General features: G+C 39.5%; 1 protein-coding gene across 1 annotated transcript in view; it reads left to right on the top strand.

Moving 5' to 3' along the window:
• The window catches only part of LOC116722020 (receptor-type tyrosine-protein phosphatase F-like), a 184606-nt gene that overhangs the window by 83887 nt on the left and 84145 nt on the right, over window positions 1-16574 (top strand). Inside the window, exons 7-9 of the mRNA XM_032566101.1 lie at window positions 401-511; window positions 12317-12586; window positions 15617-16198. Of these exons, the coding sequence (XP_032421992.1) occupies window positions 401-511; window positions 12317-12586; window positions 15617-16198 (963 nt within the window). The remainder of the gene's footprint in view (window positions 1-400; window positions 512-12316; window positions 12587-15616; window positions 16199-16574) is intronic.

Genomic DNA, 16574 nt, shown 5'->3' with positions numbered 1-16574 from the left:
TGGATTATGTTACAGCAACAACATATGAATATTATTTAAGGATTTTTACTCATCTTCTTCCATTTGGGACCAATAAATGTAGAAGGGCTGTCACATTTTTCTGACTTGAGTTGTTCAGGCAGTGATGGTTCTAACATGTTATTTAAATGAACCGTCAGACGTGCTGCGCTTTCATTCATAACACAACTGGGCCAAATATTTAATCACCAGCTTTCCTTAAACTCACCAGAACATCTAATTGTTTGTGTCGCATCACTGCAAAACCCTGTCCATCATGTCTGAGCGTGAACTGGGTCAGTCTGACTGACCTCGGGCTCTCTATTGAATGATTCTGTTTAAATTAATGTGCACTGGTTCTGTCGTCTGTCCAGAAGGCTAAACTTGCTAATCCTCCTTTTAGGAGCGCTGCAAATTGAGAACAGCGACGAGTCGGACCAGGGGAAATACGAATGTGTAGCCATGAACGACGCCGGCACTCGCTACTCTGCTCCTGCCAATCTCTACGTCAGAGGTAAAGTCGAACGTCTCTCACCTTTATTTATCAGTGTTATTTCAGCTGTTTAAAATACTGCTCTGTGAAAAAGCATACAAATATCTCTACTTTTGGCTTTTTGTTGCACATAAATGTTTCAGTTCAAAGCTAACTTTGAGGTAAATTTAATAAATAAAAGAGTTCTATTTTTACCTGTAGAATCAAATTATTCAAATAGGGGAAATCTAAAAGAGATGAGATCTATTAGTCATTTTTCACCCAATCCATTAAGTCATTCCTAAGGCTTTGGGACTTTCTCAAACCACAGTGAGAAATATTATCCACAAATGGAGAAATCATAGCCCCCAAGTGAGGGTTAGTGATCACAACCACCCACTGCTGGCAGCAAATATACCTTAATATGCATCAAACTAAATATACAAAATAAGATATTACATGAATAGGGTTTCTACCAGCAACATTACAAGGAGATGAGCATTTAGTAGGCCTCTTATGGCACGATTAAAAAAGGTCTTGAAAAGCACGTCTCCATAAGAGACAACCAATAGCATGTCTAGTACTATTGTGCTAAAGTATTTCAGCTCCACAAGTGGTATTTTTTTGTCTGATTTTGATATGCTCAGTGAAAAAATTAACAAATAGACTAATTTTCCTTGAATATTTTGGAGTTTCACAGAAGAATAGGTGAACACTGAACCACGAATAGGTGGGGTCTGCTGTAAAAATGCTTCACTGACTCATCCAGGAGGTCTCATGAACCCCAGAACTCAGAATACAAAATACATTAAGATCTAAAACTCTGCAGGCTTCTAAAGCTTCAACTGATGTCCATGTTTCAACAAGGAAACCGAGGCGAAACCATTGCTTAACAAGAATAAAACAAAGCAAAACACTTGGTAATAAACCAACAATTAAGCATTGTAGTAGTGTGGTGGATGAATTGCTGTAATTGATGGAATCATGAATTCTTCTCTCTACCAGAAAATCCTGGAGGAAAGTTTCTGCCCATCCGTTTACAACCTTTAGCTCAAGATAACTTGGGTTTTAAGGCAGAGAGAAGTTATCCAAAGGACACTTGCAAATCCAGCTCTGAAAGGCTTTAAAAGAAACCAACATGAAGGTTTTGCAGTGGCCTAGAGAACGTCTGGACTTAAATTCAATTTGTGATTCTGTGGTATGACCTTAAGAAAGATATTCGTGCTGCAAAACCCTCCATTGTGGCTGCATTAAATCTGTTCTGCCACAAAAAAAAAAAAAAACGTTTAATGGTAGTTGTTACTGCCAAGAGTAACACAACCAGCTTATTAGGTTTAGGGGCAATAACTTTTCCACACTGGACCAAGTTGGTTTGGATAGCTTCTTAAGAAAGTGCTTTTTTGGGTTTATCCAGGCTAATTTTGTCTGACGTTAAAATGAATGATGATCTGAAACATTTAAGTGACCAAAAAAAAAGGGAACATAGAAGCAATCTGAAAGGAGGGCAAATGCTTTTTCTCAGAATTGTTCCCTGTGGGAAACATTTGGATTTCCTCTAACTGTTGTGCAACTTCCAACATTTCCACCATTTTTTTTTTTTTTCTGAGTCCATTTCTGTGTTCGTCTCCGTCTTCACCGCACTTTTCTCATTCCTTCTGTTCCAATGAACTGAGCTAACCTCAGCCTCCAGTTTGGCTGCAGACTCAACCAGGTGCAGCCCCCGAGAAAACAGCTGCATTGAAATCGTTTCCTCTGCTGGCACCGACGCCAGGGCCTCCTTTCTTTTTTTTATATCGACTGTATCGAAAGGGGCCATTATTCCCCTCCGCACAAACCCGGAGCTTCTAAAGACGAGGACGGGGGTCTAGGGTTTCCCGAGTTTGTTTATGCTGTAACATCTCCGTGAGCAGACTAATGCAGGCACAGGGTTGGGGCCATGCGGGAAAAAGCTTCTATAGGAGGGGAGTGAGTAGTCGAGGTCAGCCCCTGTGGATAACACCAGCATGGCTGATGTACATGAAACACAATAGCTGCTCCAGTTGTTAGTGTGCGAAAGTGTCACGGTAAGAAAGGGACACGCTTGGATATCATTTTATAATTTCATTAAAAGCGTACAGAACTGGAGCATGCAGCCTGTTTTATGGATGAGTAAGTCTTTTGTGTCCTTTCTTGTTATCAAGATAAAGTAAGTAAATTACCGCTTACTGTGTCCCATATATCCAGAAAAGAGAAAAAGAGAGCGAGGGAAATGATTTTTGTTGCATTTATTATCTCACATGAGCAGACTAGCAGTATAAACGTCTGGTCGAACACAAAACTTCCCTCTGAATCAAAGGTGGAATCCTGTTTCAAGGTTGGAGAAGGATCACATCTGCAGATTAAACATCACTTAAAAAGTTCACATCTTTCATGTCAACAGAGGTAGAAGGTAGTCAGCCAGACGGCGGAGCCGAGGAAGGGATGTAAGTCTCGACTATTAATCAGTACATGTCTGTCACAGGTGCAGACACCGGCTTTTTTCCCCCCTCAGAGGTAATTACAGTAGTTGTGTGGCGTGGCGCCAGCAGGGCCTGGGGGCCCTTCTGCTCCGTAACACCACCCAGGTAGCTGTCAACCCACTGGCCCTAATACCCGGCTTTTTTTCCGCCAGCCTCGCCACACCAGAGGAGAGATAGAAATCAAACCAAGCGTAACCTTTTAGACGTATTTTCGACTGGAATGGAGAACAAAAGGCTACAGCCGTGTTTTCGCTTTGTCTTTGTTGCCGGCGCTGGAGCTGGGGAGACGAGACCCGGGGCTGCGCAATCACTCTGCTGCTAGATTGGGTGACTTAAGACGAGTGGCCTTTGACATGCCTGTCTTCCTCTGCTGCTGGTTTTGCTTGGGTGTTTTTTTTTTGTTTTTTGTTTTTTTTACACTGAAAGTCATTAGCTTTGATGCAGTTAGCATCTGTTTACTATGTGTTTTTTCTCAAGCTCTTGCAAAAGTATTCATACCACTTTATCTTTGTTCATTTTGTTTTGTTACACACAACCACACACTTTAATGAACTTCTTTGGGATTTCATGTGATCAACACAAAGGCGTAAATGATTTTGAACTTTTCAAAAGAGCGTCATGCATTTGAATTCATTCCCCTTTACTGTGATACCCCTAAATAAAGCATCTTCAGACTTCACCAGAGTCTGTTAACTAACAGACTCCAACTGTTAGTAAACAGAAATACACGGTATTTGTGTGATAACAAATAGCTTTACTATGGACAGAAGACACTCGCTGTAAAACATGGTGTTGGCAGTACCATGCTGCGAGGAGGCTTTTCTTCAGCAGAGAAACTTGAAGAGAGAGTCTCTTACAGGGAGAGTATCTTTATTGGCTTTCAGCTAGGACTTTGACTAGACCATTTTAACACTTCATTCTGGACATGTCAGTTCTTCCATGAAACATGGTGGTGGTGGTATCATACTGTGGGAGCTGGAATGATTAAGATGGTTGTCCTGGTAGGTCAAACCTTAACCCTCTTTACACATTTATCCCCACGACATGATGCTGCCTCCACCACCGTTCCTTTGTAGTTGTGACTGAGTGTTAACGGTAGAGGTTTAGGAGAAATGTTGAGAACCATGAATTAGTTTCCTTGTAGCTCACAGCTAGGCTATGTTACGGTGTTGGTCTTTATCGCTAAATCCTAAAAACACATTAAAGTTTGTGGTTGTAACATTTCAAAATGTAAAAAGCTTGAAGAGTTGCGTATACTTTTGCAAGCAGCTCCATTTGACATTCATTTTACTGCATGATGCTGTTACCTAAGACTTGATCAACTAATTCATGTTACAGATAAAAAACGTTCTATCTTTTTTTTTTTTATGTTTGTATACAACACAAAGTGGGGATTTTTCAAGGTGGCGTGCAGCAAACCACAAGAGAAACTCAACCACACACACACACACATAAACACACACCTGTCAGACATGCATTAAATGTTCTCGTTAGGGTGTTTTGTATCCTAGGATGTGTTTTTTTCCCCTTCCTGCTCTGTCACCACCTGATCCGATTCCTTTCTGTGGGTACACAAACACGCCGCCTGCTCCACCGGCACCACCCTTGTCTTGACATTTTAGAGCCACCAGAGTGATGTCCTCATATTAGCGTGTGGGAGGAGTAAGACTAAAGGAGACGACGACGGTGGGGGTTGTTTGAGGACGAAGAGTGTGCTCCTCTATTGTTTTTCCAGTTGTGTTTGTATCAATTTACAGTATGTCCTTTTCCTCGTTATCCATTAAGGACTGTGACTGTGTTTGAAGGTTTGCAGCTGCGGGTCACTCTCTGTGACCCTCCTCTAAAAAGGGAGGACTCCATCAACGTGGGCTGAAGCACACAGCGCGCTGTGATCGTGCTTGAGCGCTCATTTGTCAAGCGTTTATCCCACAACGGAGGAGGGATGTCAGCTTCTGTCTGCTGGCACTCTTTCATATATCCATGTGACATGTCAATATGTCACCAAGGATAAAGTACTGCAGCTGGGTTTTTTTTTTCTTCACCAAAATATCTCCATGCTGTTTTATGTGTGTGTGTATGTGTGTGTCACGGAGGGAAACTTGGAATGTGATCAATTCAGGTCAGATTTATGAGAGGGGGAGAAGAAGAACAAGAGCATATTTAGTAACACTGACATCAGCATATGTTCATGAAGAAAAAAAGGTACAAATTCGTTGTGAATCATAAGACGATTGTACTTTGAAGGGGGAATTTTTGATAAGTTTGATTTAAGACATCTGAACGTATTATTTCAAATCACAATTTAGCTAAGAAATATGGGTTTACTAAAAGGATTGTTTTTCTCCTTGATTCTGGATTTAGACCCCTTAATTTATTCCCATTTTGTGATGTTACAACCACAAACATCAGTGAGTTTTATAGGGATTTTAACTAACAAAGCTTCACAAAATAATGCATAGTTTGCAGAAGGTTAATAAAACAGGAGTTTTAACAAGTAAAAATGTAAAAAGTCTTTACTCTGATCCCCTGACTCAAATCCAGACATGGCAAAACATGTTCATATCTGCAAGCTAAACACACCAGTCAAAAATTGTGGTGGCAGCATTATCCTGTGTAGATGCTTTTCTTTTATTTATGGGGTATCGGAGTAAATTGTGTTGAATATGATGCTACATTTGTAAAAGTTTGAAAGCCAAACTCTTTTCCATCCACTTACATATCATGCACCAAGTTTGTGTTTGTGACATGATAAGATGGAAAAGCGTTTAAGGGATGTGAATTGTCTTGCAAAGCGATGTCTCTCTGTACCATGTCACTAACCTCCTCTGTGTATTAAAAGCACCTGTCTGTTTCACTGTTTTGTCTTCCTCTTCACTTTGCATCTTTCTCATTCCATCGGTCATCTTCATCAAATCACTTCACCCGCAAAAAGATCAGCGCGGAGGTTGGTCATTTTCACTTTCTTTCACTTCCTCCCCATTAGTGCAGATTTTTCAGAGAAAGGTCCACTCCATCCCTCCCTCCCTCCCTATCCATCTCCTGTGGTGAAAGCACAGGTATCCTTTTCCCCTAGAGATGAATACATTATTAATAACTCTCCCTAATCCTCGCAGTTCAATTGTGTACTGTTGTCTACGTATTTGCATGGCTCCCTTTTCAGCTCTTGCATGCTTTCCATTGCCACTCCTCCAAAGTGTGTTTCAATTAGTCTTGCCAAAACATATAAAGGAGTCCCCGAGCAGTTAGCTTAAGTCATTATTAGCCCTGCGTTGTATTAGCATTCTACCTCAGCGCGCCCGCCCATGTTCTTCCTGTTAACTGTATCCACCAACAGCTACAGCAGCTTTCACTGTTAGACTTTCCATTCGCCTGTGTAGGGCCATCAGAGGTGTGTGATGGATTACTTGGGTATTCAGGTGGCAACCGGATTTGTCAGGTATTTAGGCAGCAACACCCCGGCTCTCCCACTGAGGGACATGGGTGTTGGAGCTGACAAAGCCTTTCTCTGGGGATTACGTCTGTTTTACCAGGGTGGGCAGCTTCCACCTGGAGACTGAAGGATGTCGTGGTCACATTATGGACTAATGAAAGGAGAAAAACATCTTCCAGTCTTTCTGTGACTCACAGGTGTAGTGATACATTTAGCTCACAATGTTTTGTTCATGAGAATGAGGCAAGGTTCCAGGAATATTTTTGGGAATAGTAAAAATGACAATTTATTTGTGTATACAATTAAACGCTTCACAAACTGTTTTCAAGAATCTCTAATCAGTGTACAAAATCTTATTTTAGATTTAACTTGTCCTTATATGTTGGTTCCTGTACCCAAAAATCATAGAAAATTGCCTCTTTAATAAGTAGAATAGTGGTTTTATCTACTCAAAATATGTTTTATAGATTTTCTAACCCAGGATGTTGATTTATTTACGCAATGCATGTCGCTCCCAAAATTATAGCTATTGAATTAAATGTAGTTCCCATTGGAAAACCCTTGAAATACATTGTTTAACTCTCATAACTAAAGATCAAAATGTTAACTTTAGCATTGGCAGCTAACTCTTAGCAAGTATTGGTATTCTTATAGTTGTTACAACCTGGCCTTAATGTGGATATTAATTCTTTTCCTGTTTTATTTCTTTTTCTGAATTTCTGCTCTTTAAACACTATTTAAAAGTGTTGCCAGTTTTTACACTCAAAAATAGACTTTTTGTTTTTCAAATAATACGATCTTGCCACAATAGTATTTCTAGGTAATTTATTGTAACAGAGATATTTGCAGTCATCATAAAGTTATCCATTTAAGGCTTTCTGAACAAAATTATTGTAGGTTTTGAACAAGAGATAATTAAGTACAATCCAGACTCATTTTAAAAAACTGAAAAACAGGCATTAAGTGCTGACTTGACGTTGTGAAGCAGATGCTAATGTTAGCATGATTAACAGCTAATAGTTAGCTAGCCACAATATTTTCACAGTGCTCAGAAATCGGTGTGATCTGTTACATCACCATTTTTTTTTACAGAGTGCCCAATATTATACAAGTGGCGAGTTTTATAACGCGAATATTTGACACTAATATGATATATTTGTGTTGCACAAATTCAATTTATACATCTATATATTGGAGAACAGGGGAAACTTTGCATTGAAATTGCTTCCATTTTATGTTGTTGCTAAAATAATTTAAATTCAAAACAATGTTATTAAATAATCTGTATTCAGTGGAGAATCCAACAGCTCAGGTTTTACAAGTCAAAGTATTTTAGATATTAAAATAGACACTATAGAAAAGCTAAAATACATCTTTTGTTCATACATGATGCTCGAAAGCACCTGTCTGTGTCGCTGTTTGTCTTCCTCCTCACTTCGTATCTTTCATTTCATCAGCCCACATCAACAAATCACTTGACCCGAAAACAGGTCAGTACAAAGGTTGGTCATTTTCACTTTCTGTCACTTCCTCCCCGTTAGAGCAGATTTTTCAGAGAAAGGTCCACTCCATCCCTCCCTCCCTCCCTATCCATCTCCTGTGGTGAAAGCACAGGTATCCTTTTCCCCTAGAGATGAATACATTATTAATAACTCTCCCTAATCCTCGCAGTTCAATTGTGCACTGTTGTCTACGTATTTGCATGGATCCCTTTTCAGCTCTTGCATGCTTTCCATTGCCACTCCTCCAAAGTGTGTTTCAATTAGTCTTGCCAAAACATATAAAGGAGTCCCCGAGCAGTTAGCTTAAGTCATTATTAGCCCTGCGTTGTATTAGCATTCTACCTCAGCGCGCCCGCCCATGTTCTTCCTGTTAACTGTATCCACCAACAGCTACAGCAGCTTTCACTGTTAGACTTTCCATTCGCCTGTGTAGGGCCATCAGAGGTGTGTGATGGATTACTTGGGTATTCAGGTGGCAACCGGATTTGTCAGGTATTTAGGCAGCAACACCCCGGCTCTCCCACTGAGGGACATGGGTGTTGGAGCTGACAAAGCCTTTCTCTGGGGATTACGTCTGTTTTACCAGCGTGGGCAGCTTCCACCTGGAGACTGAAGGATGTCGTGGTCACATTATGGACTAATGAAAGGAGAAAAACATCTTCCAGTCTTTCTGGGATTTATTTACTAGTGTAAGTGTAAAGATAAGTCTAGCTCATGAGATTCTGTTCATGAGAATGAGGCAAGATGTCAGTAATGTTTTGAGGAAAAAAAGAATCTCCATGTTTATCTTCAAAAATAAGGTCTTGACAAATCATAAGCTCTAATCAATGTACAAACATGTTAATTTTTATATGCTTTTATGATTTTAAGTTTGTCCTTATACCCAAAAAACAAAACATTAAAAATGCCCCTTTTGACAAATTTTTTAATGGTTTTATGAAGTGGCTACCAGTTTGCCATTTTACTCAACCTTTAGTCATAACACAACAGAGCTAGTCAATTAATTACGTCATTGTTTCAAAATCTTTATTTCTGGACCAATTAAGAATATCTTCCCAAATCATTTAACCTAATTGACAAGAAATATCAGACTTTGTTGTTACACCCCTAATTACAGCTGATTCATGATGCAACAAACTGGACTCTGCATTAAAATTTATACCATTCACTGTATTCAAGACGGAGGTGATTCTCAGGAATTTTTCCCTCCTTGGCTTCCATTTGCACATCTCTGCCTCACAAACAGCTGACCTGTAGAATATTTAAGAATGAGCTGCCAGAGTGCTGACAAGGGGATGATCAGCCATCATGGCTGCCCAGAGACGCTGCTGCCAGGAAGACTCGCAGCCTGCTGACTCTGTGCCAGTTTGTGCCAGATATTGATTGACTGGACAGGTTCTGCTATCCTTGGGCACTTTGTCAGGGCAGTTAAATTTATAGGTATCCAGCAAGCAGGCAGGCAGAGTGGAGACAGGGCTTATTTTGTGGTTTTGATAGAGTCCCGGAGCCCATCTCTCCGAGCGGCTCTCGACAGGGGAGAGGCTTCTGGGGAATCGATAACAATTACCTGCCCTCTAGTCATTTTGTTCCACAGCACCTCTCCAAACTTAACCGCGCATCTTGAATTATTCACAACATTAAGTGTTCAATATACACAAGCCCCCATTGACTGACTGCTCATAGTACTCTTAAGTCTATGGAATCGCAAAAGAACAACTGCTGCTTTGAGCTAAATGGATTCATGGTATTATATTTGGCCTACATCTGTCTGCTTGTTCTGAGAATTAAAATGAAAAAAAGAGATATTACTGTAAAAAGACACACGTGGCTTCCAATATGAACTCTAAAAAGCTCTAAAGTGTCTCAACTTCAAGTCCTTCAGTCAATTATTAAAGAAATTTGAACAGAAAGGTCAGATTTTTCCCCTTACTCATACTTTTTCATTGTCTTGAAATCAGCAATTTCTGATCTCCAACTTTAGCTAAGCTTTGACTTACTAAAGGACTATAATAGAAGAGGAAATAAGAACAGTAATCAAAATACTTGAATTAACTTCTTGACGCAAGTGGTTGCTAATTCATTATATTTTGAGAAACACTGTGTGTGTTAGAGAGTAGTTGTAAAACATGTTTTTTTCTTTCATAATGCTTTTTGTGTTGACTTTTAAACTGTCTTTTGCATCTCACAACATAGTTTGTGATTAGCGCTGCTGAGACAGCAGTATCTTAAAGTTTCTTTCTTTGGTACCCAAACTTTGAGATTTCAACAAGAATAAAATCGTTATTTTGAATTAGAAACGGATAGATGAAAACTTCGAAAAATAAAACAGCCTTGCTGTTGTTGACCAAAGTTTTGCTGAAGTCTCTCTGTCTTGCAGCCTGATTTAACTCAAACCTTTTTCGATGTCTTCTTAAAAACAGGTATTTAGCTTGTTAGATTTATCTGCTTTCTTTGACACCATTCTCAAAATCGAATATGGCATTGATGCCATAGAGTACTGTAACTATAACCTGGATGTGCTTAGGTAAGGTGCGTTTACTGATTGAAAAAAGATTGCCAGTTGAAAAAAAACACTAAAAAAAAATCCTGTCGGGACCAAACAAGCTGAAACTCAGCCCGGCAATTTTTAAGGTATCTCTTGTTTGCTCCAAACCCTCCAGCTCCCATGCATGCTTTAGTTCAGACCAGCATCTCTATCTGCTTTGAGAGCTGGCAGCTCAACTATCCAATCTTTACATGGCAAAAAAAAAAAAAAAAACATTTTTCATGTATTTCATAAAAGTTGACATGTCATGACATCCACTCATCATGAAACTCCATTTTAAATACTTAATTAAATGTCGAGGAAAATCAACTTTAGTTTTACCCAACTTTGGCCGTTTCTGTTGTTGGGAATTGTGTGACAGAATCTCATGAAGCCAAATTCCAAAAGTAAAGCTGCCAAAATGTTCTGCGGCTGAAACTTGGGATATTAATTATTTTTTGATACTGAGCCAAGTAGCTTCATCCCACATGAATCTGCTGATTAAAACGGCAGAAAGTCTGCACGCAGAACCTCAATTATTATGGGAAAATTCAGATGAATGTGAACCTGGTTTCCACCCCCCCACTTATTACGGCCAGAGAATCAGCCTTTTTCCCTGACTGGAATCTCAAAAGGTGCTTTTGTGTTTTTCCATTTCACCACATAATGAGGGGAATAACAAGCACGGCTGTAACGACGTTCCGGTTCAAATTAGATCCTGGAGAGGGGGGGTGAAGGGTTTTGACGGTGGGGACTGGAGGCAGACTCATATTTGAAAATCCATTTTCATGTAGACCCGAGCATAAGAGCAATTATAGTCGAGGGTTTTTTTGTTAGTTTTTTTTTTTCTGAGACACACGGAGATACTGTAGTGCATTAGGGGAGACAAGCAGTGCGAATTCTGCAGGGAGAGTATTTTCTTTTTATTTTGCTGTTAGTGTCTCGGAAACATATGAACAGCAGAGGTGGAATAGAAATAATGGGTTCTCAGCGGGAAGCTAAATGTTTGGCGAAGCTTCACTTTCCTCATAGTCGAGGATAAAGAAGCTAGAGCCTCTAACTCTTAGATTGAGTGCACACTACTGGAACATGTCATAAATTTAACAGGTGTGACACTAATGGATCTTCACAAAGTGTTGTCAGGTTTTTTTCCCCCCCCGCAGTGTCATATGGATAACTTACTTGCCAAAAGTTCCCAGAGAAGAGATCTAAAATGTCTAAATATGAGAGGCATTTGGTATGCATCTTCATGGAGACAGAAAGTCATATGTAAATGCTGGCTGCCTGTTTATCCTGGGCTAGCTTTTCAGTACACCATAGACCCTCTGAATTGGTGTTTGCCTTGTCCCAAGCGACGTCAACGGGCCCTTCTTGTCTCCATGGGAACCTCTATTTAATGTCAGCCTATCTGCATATCAGAACTGCACATAGAGAGTGAAAAAGACAGAGGGAGAGAGCTGAAGGATCCAGAGAGAAAGAGAAAGGAAGAGAGAGGGAGACAGAGGAAAAATCAAACAATAGCATCTCCACAGGGTCCCTCAATGATGCAACTACCGCTACTGTTTGACACTTTGACAAAAGAGGTCCGGACATAGTCTCCTGCAAAACTGGACTATTTTTGGTAATATGCTCTCTTATTGTGGGGAAGGGGATAAAAAAAAGGATTTCTTCTGAATATCCAGAGCCATTTTGTGACGATCCTTTTATTCCCTTTGTGCTCGCCCGCACATTTGGACAAAAGCGATCAGCTCCTCTTTTCTATTAAACTCTGAAAATTTCTTTTTCTTTGTGATGTTGCACAGAGAAAGAACGTTCACGAGTTTACACAAGGAAGGATTGTATTTACCTTGCGTACCCTTACACTCATTTCCTTTCATTTTCTTTTCCTCTCAGTGCGAAGAGTCCCACCTAGATTCTCTATTCCACCCAACAACCAAGAGGTGATGCCGGGCGGCAGCGTCAACCTGACGTGCGTTGCGGTGGGCTCACCGATGCCCTTCGTCAAATGGACCATGGGTCAGGTGGAGCTGACCAAGGAGGAGGAGATGCCACTGGGCCGCAACGTGCTGGAGGTCACCAGCATCCGAGAGTCGGCCAACTACACCTGTGTGGCCATCTCTTCTCTGGGGATGATCGAAGCCACGGCACAGGTTACCGTCAAAGGTGAGGCGCAGATTGTAAGAGAAAAGAACAATGTTGAGGTAGACTTAGAATTTTATCACGATATTTTGTAGTACTGTTGTGATAATGATAAAAATGATCATATTAAACTGTTTATTACTTTTTTTTTAGGTCATTGTATGGCTTTGGCTACCTATTTGAAATCCGGTTTATAAAAAAGTTGTACAGAGAAACTTAATTTAATCATACTTTTAAATGAACTGATATTTATTGTTGCTCTCATAATAAAAAGCTTTGCAGAAATTAGTAAAATAACATTTCAGTCAGTTTTTTTAGAACATGAATTGACATTTACTGTAGCAACAATAAATCAAAATTCTTGAGAAATTTTTCACAATAACTGCTAAACAATACAATAAATCCCCACCCCTACGTTGATGCAAGTAATTGAAATAGTCCTTTTTGTCACCATACAGGCAAAAACTTTGTGTGACAGTCCAACACAAAGCAGTGCAGGATTGTGGATTTGAACAGTTTCAACTCCTTTACGTTAAATAAAATCCAGTTCAACATTTTATGAAGGACTGTTCAATCCACAATCTGAAAAGAAAAACATTCTGACGCAACTTAAACTATCAATACATGGTTTTTGGTATTGTCCTCTGCACTTTAAATGTTATTTTTTAAAACTATTCTTTCTTTTTCACAACGTTTTGCACCTTTGTGTTGATCTGTTACTTAAAATCCCACTGAAACACATTAAAGTTTGTGTGTTTATCATGGCAATCTGTACAAAAAGCTCAAAGGAGTGTTAATATCTTTTGAAGGCTTTGTAGATCATAAAAAATAATCTAATTAAAACACCTTCATATGCCCTTTGAAACTAATTTTAAACATTTTACAGTTACAAATTAAAAAACATCAAGGGTTTGGAGTTTCCTCGTCGATGCATTGATCTCTCTGGCTTGTATTTTTCTCTCTGCCTGCTTCTACATCCAAGCGTGTACGTGACTTTAAAGGGGTGTTGTCTACCTATCACGGCCTCTGGTATCAGTATTTGTCCGTATTGATTTGGCTTTCCACTCAAGCTGATCGATACACAAAATGTCACAGTCATTAGAGGGACCACAGCACAACAGACCTGTTTCCCTGAGGAGGCCTTAATACACACCCTCTGTTTGGCTTGCATTTGCAACAGCAGCAACCACTCTTGCAATTTTCTTGTATTGTCAGTAATCGTTGGACTATTAAGCAAAAGTGTGTCTTCACTTAAGGTTTGCTGTTCTTTTTGGGTTGATTATTGCTGACAGTATTGTAGGGGATGGCTTACAGGCGAGCAGCTCAGGCCTGTTAATGTGACATGAGCTGTAATAAGCTTTGTTTATCTGCTCTTTAGAAATGTTTTATCAAAATTGTCAGATTTGTAATTCTTCCTGGAATTACCTGAAAAGCGCATAATTTATACAGTGATTCTGGAAAAATATGTCATTTACTTTATGATCATTTCCAGGTCTGAGTAGGTACGGAAAAACTAGAATTGAATATTGAAAAAAGTTTTTTCCTATACTTGATAAATGCAGAGGATTCTACATTGATTTATATTTAAATGTGCCTTGTCACAATCAGATTTTAAAGCTATACGATAAGTACAGTATTTTGGTTTTCCTTCTATTTTCAAAACATACACTGATTAATTAAAAAAAACGTCCCACATGTGCTTATTTGGACTTTAAATTCAGGTTACATCTCAGCAGAAGTTCTTAAACTGGCTCTGGTTAACAAAACATTAAAACTGCATTCCTCTGTATCTATCAATGTTCACAAGCCATCTCCATTCACTGTTTGCAAGAGTGATAGAATATAAATTTTTTTGTCCAGATGCCAAAACAGCAGAGAAATTACCCTACTTAATGAATCTGCAACCTTTACATCCAGAAGTTCTTTTGTCCAGCCAGTATAATCTATATTGCTTCAATATTTTTTATCGTTTCCTACAAAATTTGGCTTTATCTTGATTTTTTCTTAAAATAAATAAATAAAAAAATATATAAAACAATCATAAGCTTATGCATTCAATTTCTTCAAAGGAACATTACTTCTATTAATATAAAGACACCCGTCAAATCATACTTTTAAATGAAAAAATCCTTTATTTGGAACGTCTTAACCAAGAAACAAATGGCTTAAGAAAATTATTACTAGGTGTCTTTTTGTTTTAAAAAAAAATGGATCTAAAAACTACTACTAAAAATGAGCATTTGAATTACTTTGCATTGTATTATTTATGACCAAACCTATTTACAGTCACAAAGGTCACAGATTGCTGCTCTATACAATACTGCAAAAATCAAAAAACATTGTTAAAGATGGTTTTGTTTCCAGATTTGATTAACTTAATGATAGGGTGTCATTAAAGGGTTATGATTTGTACTCTGAGGTCCAGATTGTTCAAACCCCCATCAATGAAACACGTCTGACCATTTTAGTTTACAATTTATGCCAAAATATGCCTGAAGTCTCTAAATAGCTACAATCTGTTGCATACGTCATATTCATATTACCAATCTAGTCCTGTCAGAATAACAAATTTTGCTGGATGATAAATTGTCCCAGAAGTTATTGCAACAAACCGTAATTATGTCATTTTGAGACCATTTTCATATAATATAATGACTAGGGAATATTAATGCAAATACACCTTCCCAATGATCAATAAACTTTAATTTTAAGGAACATTAAACACTGGAACTAGAAGACATTTTAAATATTCAAAATAAATAAACAATTTATTTATTGCAAAACTGATCATATCCCATTTTGCAAGCAACAAATAAAATGAATACAAATGTAAAACTGGCTTTCAAAATAAAAGCTGGTTGAGATCAATGCATCCAGTGGGCCTTTTGTCATCTAGAGAGAAAGACTTGAAAAAAACAAAACAATCATGTAAATGAAAATTGTCCAGTTTCTTTTTATCATGTGATTAATCGATTTGTTACATATTGCGACAGGCATCAGCTTGATGGCAAAACAAAAAAAGTCAAAGCTGATGATTTGTTTCTCCGTCTTCAGCCTTACCGAAACCCCCGACCTCCCTGACTGTGACGGAGACCACCGCCACCAGCGTGACGCTAACGTGGGACTCCGGAAACCCAGAACCCGTTTCCTACTACATGATCCAATACCGAGCCAAGTCGTCGGACAACGGCTTCCAGGAGGTGGAGGGTGTGGCAACCACACGCTACAGCATCGGTGGACTCAGCCCGTACTCTGAGTACGAGTTCCGCGTCATGGCCATCAACAACATCGGCCGCGGGCCGCCCAGCGACCCCGTGGAGACGCGCACTGGCGAGCAGGCGCCCTCGTCGCCGCCCCTCCATGTTCAGGCTCGCATGCTGAGCGCCAGCACCATGCTGGTCCAGTGGGAGCCGCCAGAGGAGCCCAACGGACAGATAAGAGGCTACCGGGTTTACTACAGCTCCGACATGACGGCCCCGCTCAGCGCCTGGCAGAAGCACAACACGGACGACAGCAGCCTGACAACCATCTCTGGCCTGACGCCTGACATCACCTACAGCCTCAGGGTGCTGGGCTTCACCTCCGTAGGTGACGGACCACCCTCTGACATCCTGCAAGTCAAAACACAGCAGGGAGGTGAGCAGCAGCCACTATGAGAGGCTCTGGAGTTCTTCATGTGTGTAAGAAGTAGGAATGCATTGTTAGAGGAAGGCATTTAATCTGACTGTTTGCGCAATTGCTCATAAACACACGTATGTGTTTGAGATAAAATCATTCAGCAGAGATATTTAACTTGATGTTCTTTCTTATTGCAGTGCTTTATCTGGTACTATTTCACATTCAGTCTTAGTCCAACTTCATTGGGATTTCATGTGATAGACTAACATAGACACTTAATTATTATGTAGAATTAAAACAATTCTTCTTTTTTTGGTGTGTATTCAAGCAGAGCCCCACTTTATTCTGTTGCCCCTAAATAAAACCCGGGATGGGGCTGAAACAATTAATCAGA

Source organism: Xiphophorus hellerii, chromosome 6, assembly GCF_003331165.1.
Source record: "Xiphophorus hellerii strain 12219 chromosome 6, Xiphophorus_hellerii-4.1, whole genome shotgun sequence".
Taxonomy (NCBI): domain Eukaryota; kingdom Metazoa; phylum Chordata; class Actinopteri; order Cyprinodontiformes; family Poeciliidae; genus Xiphophorus; species Xiphophorus hellerii.
Note: the sequence above shows the minus strand (reverse complement) of the source record. Positions and strands in the feature narration are given on the sequence as shown.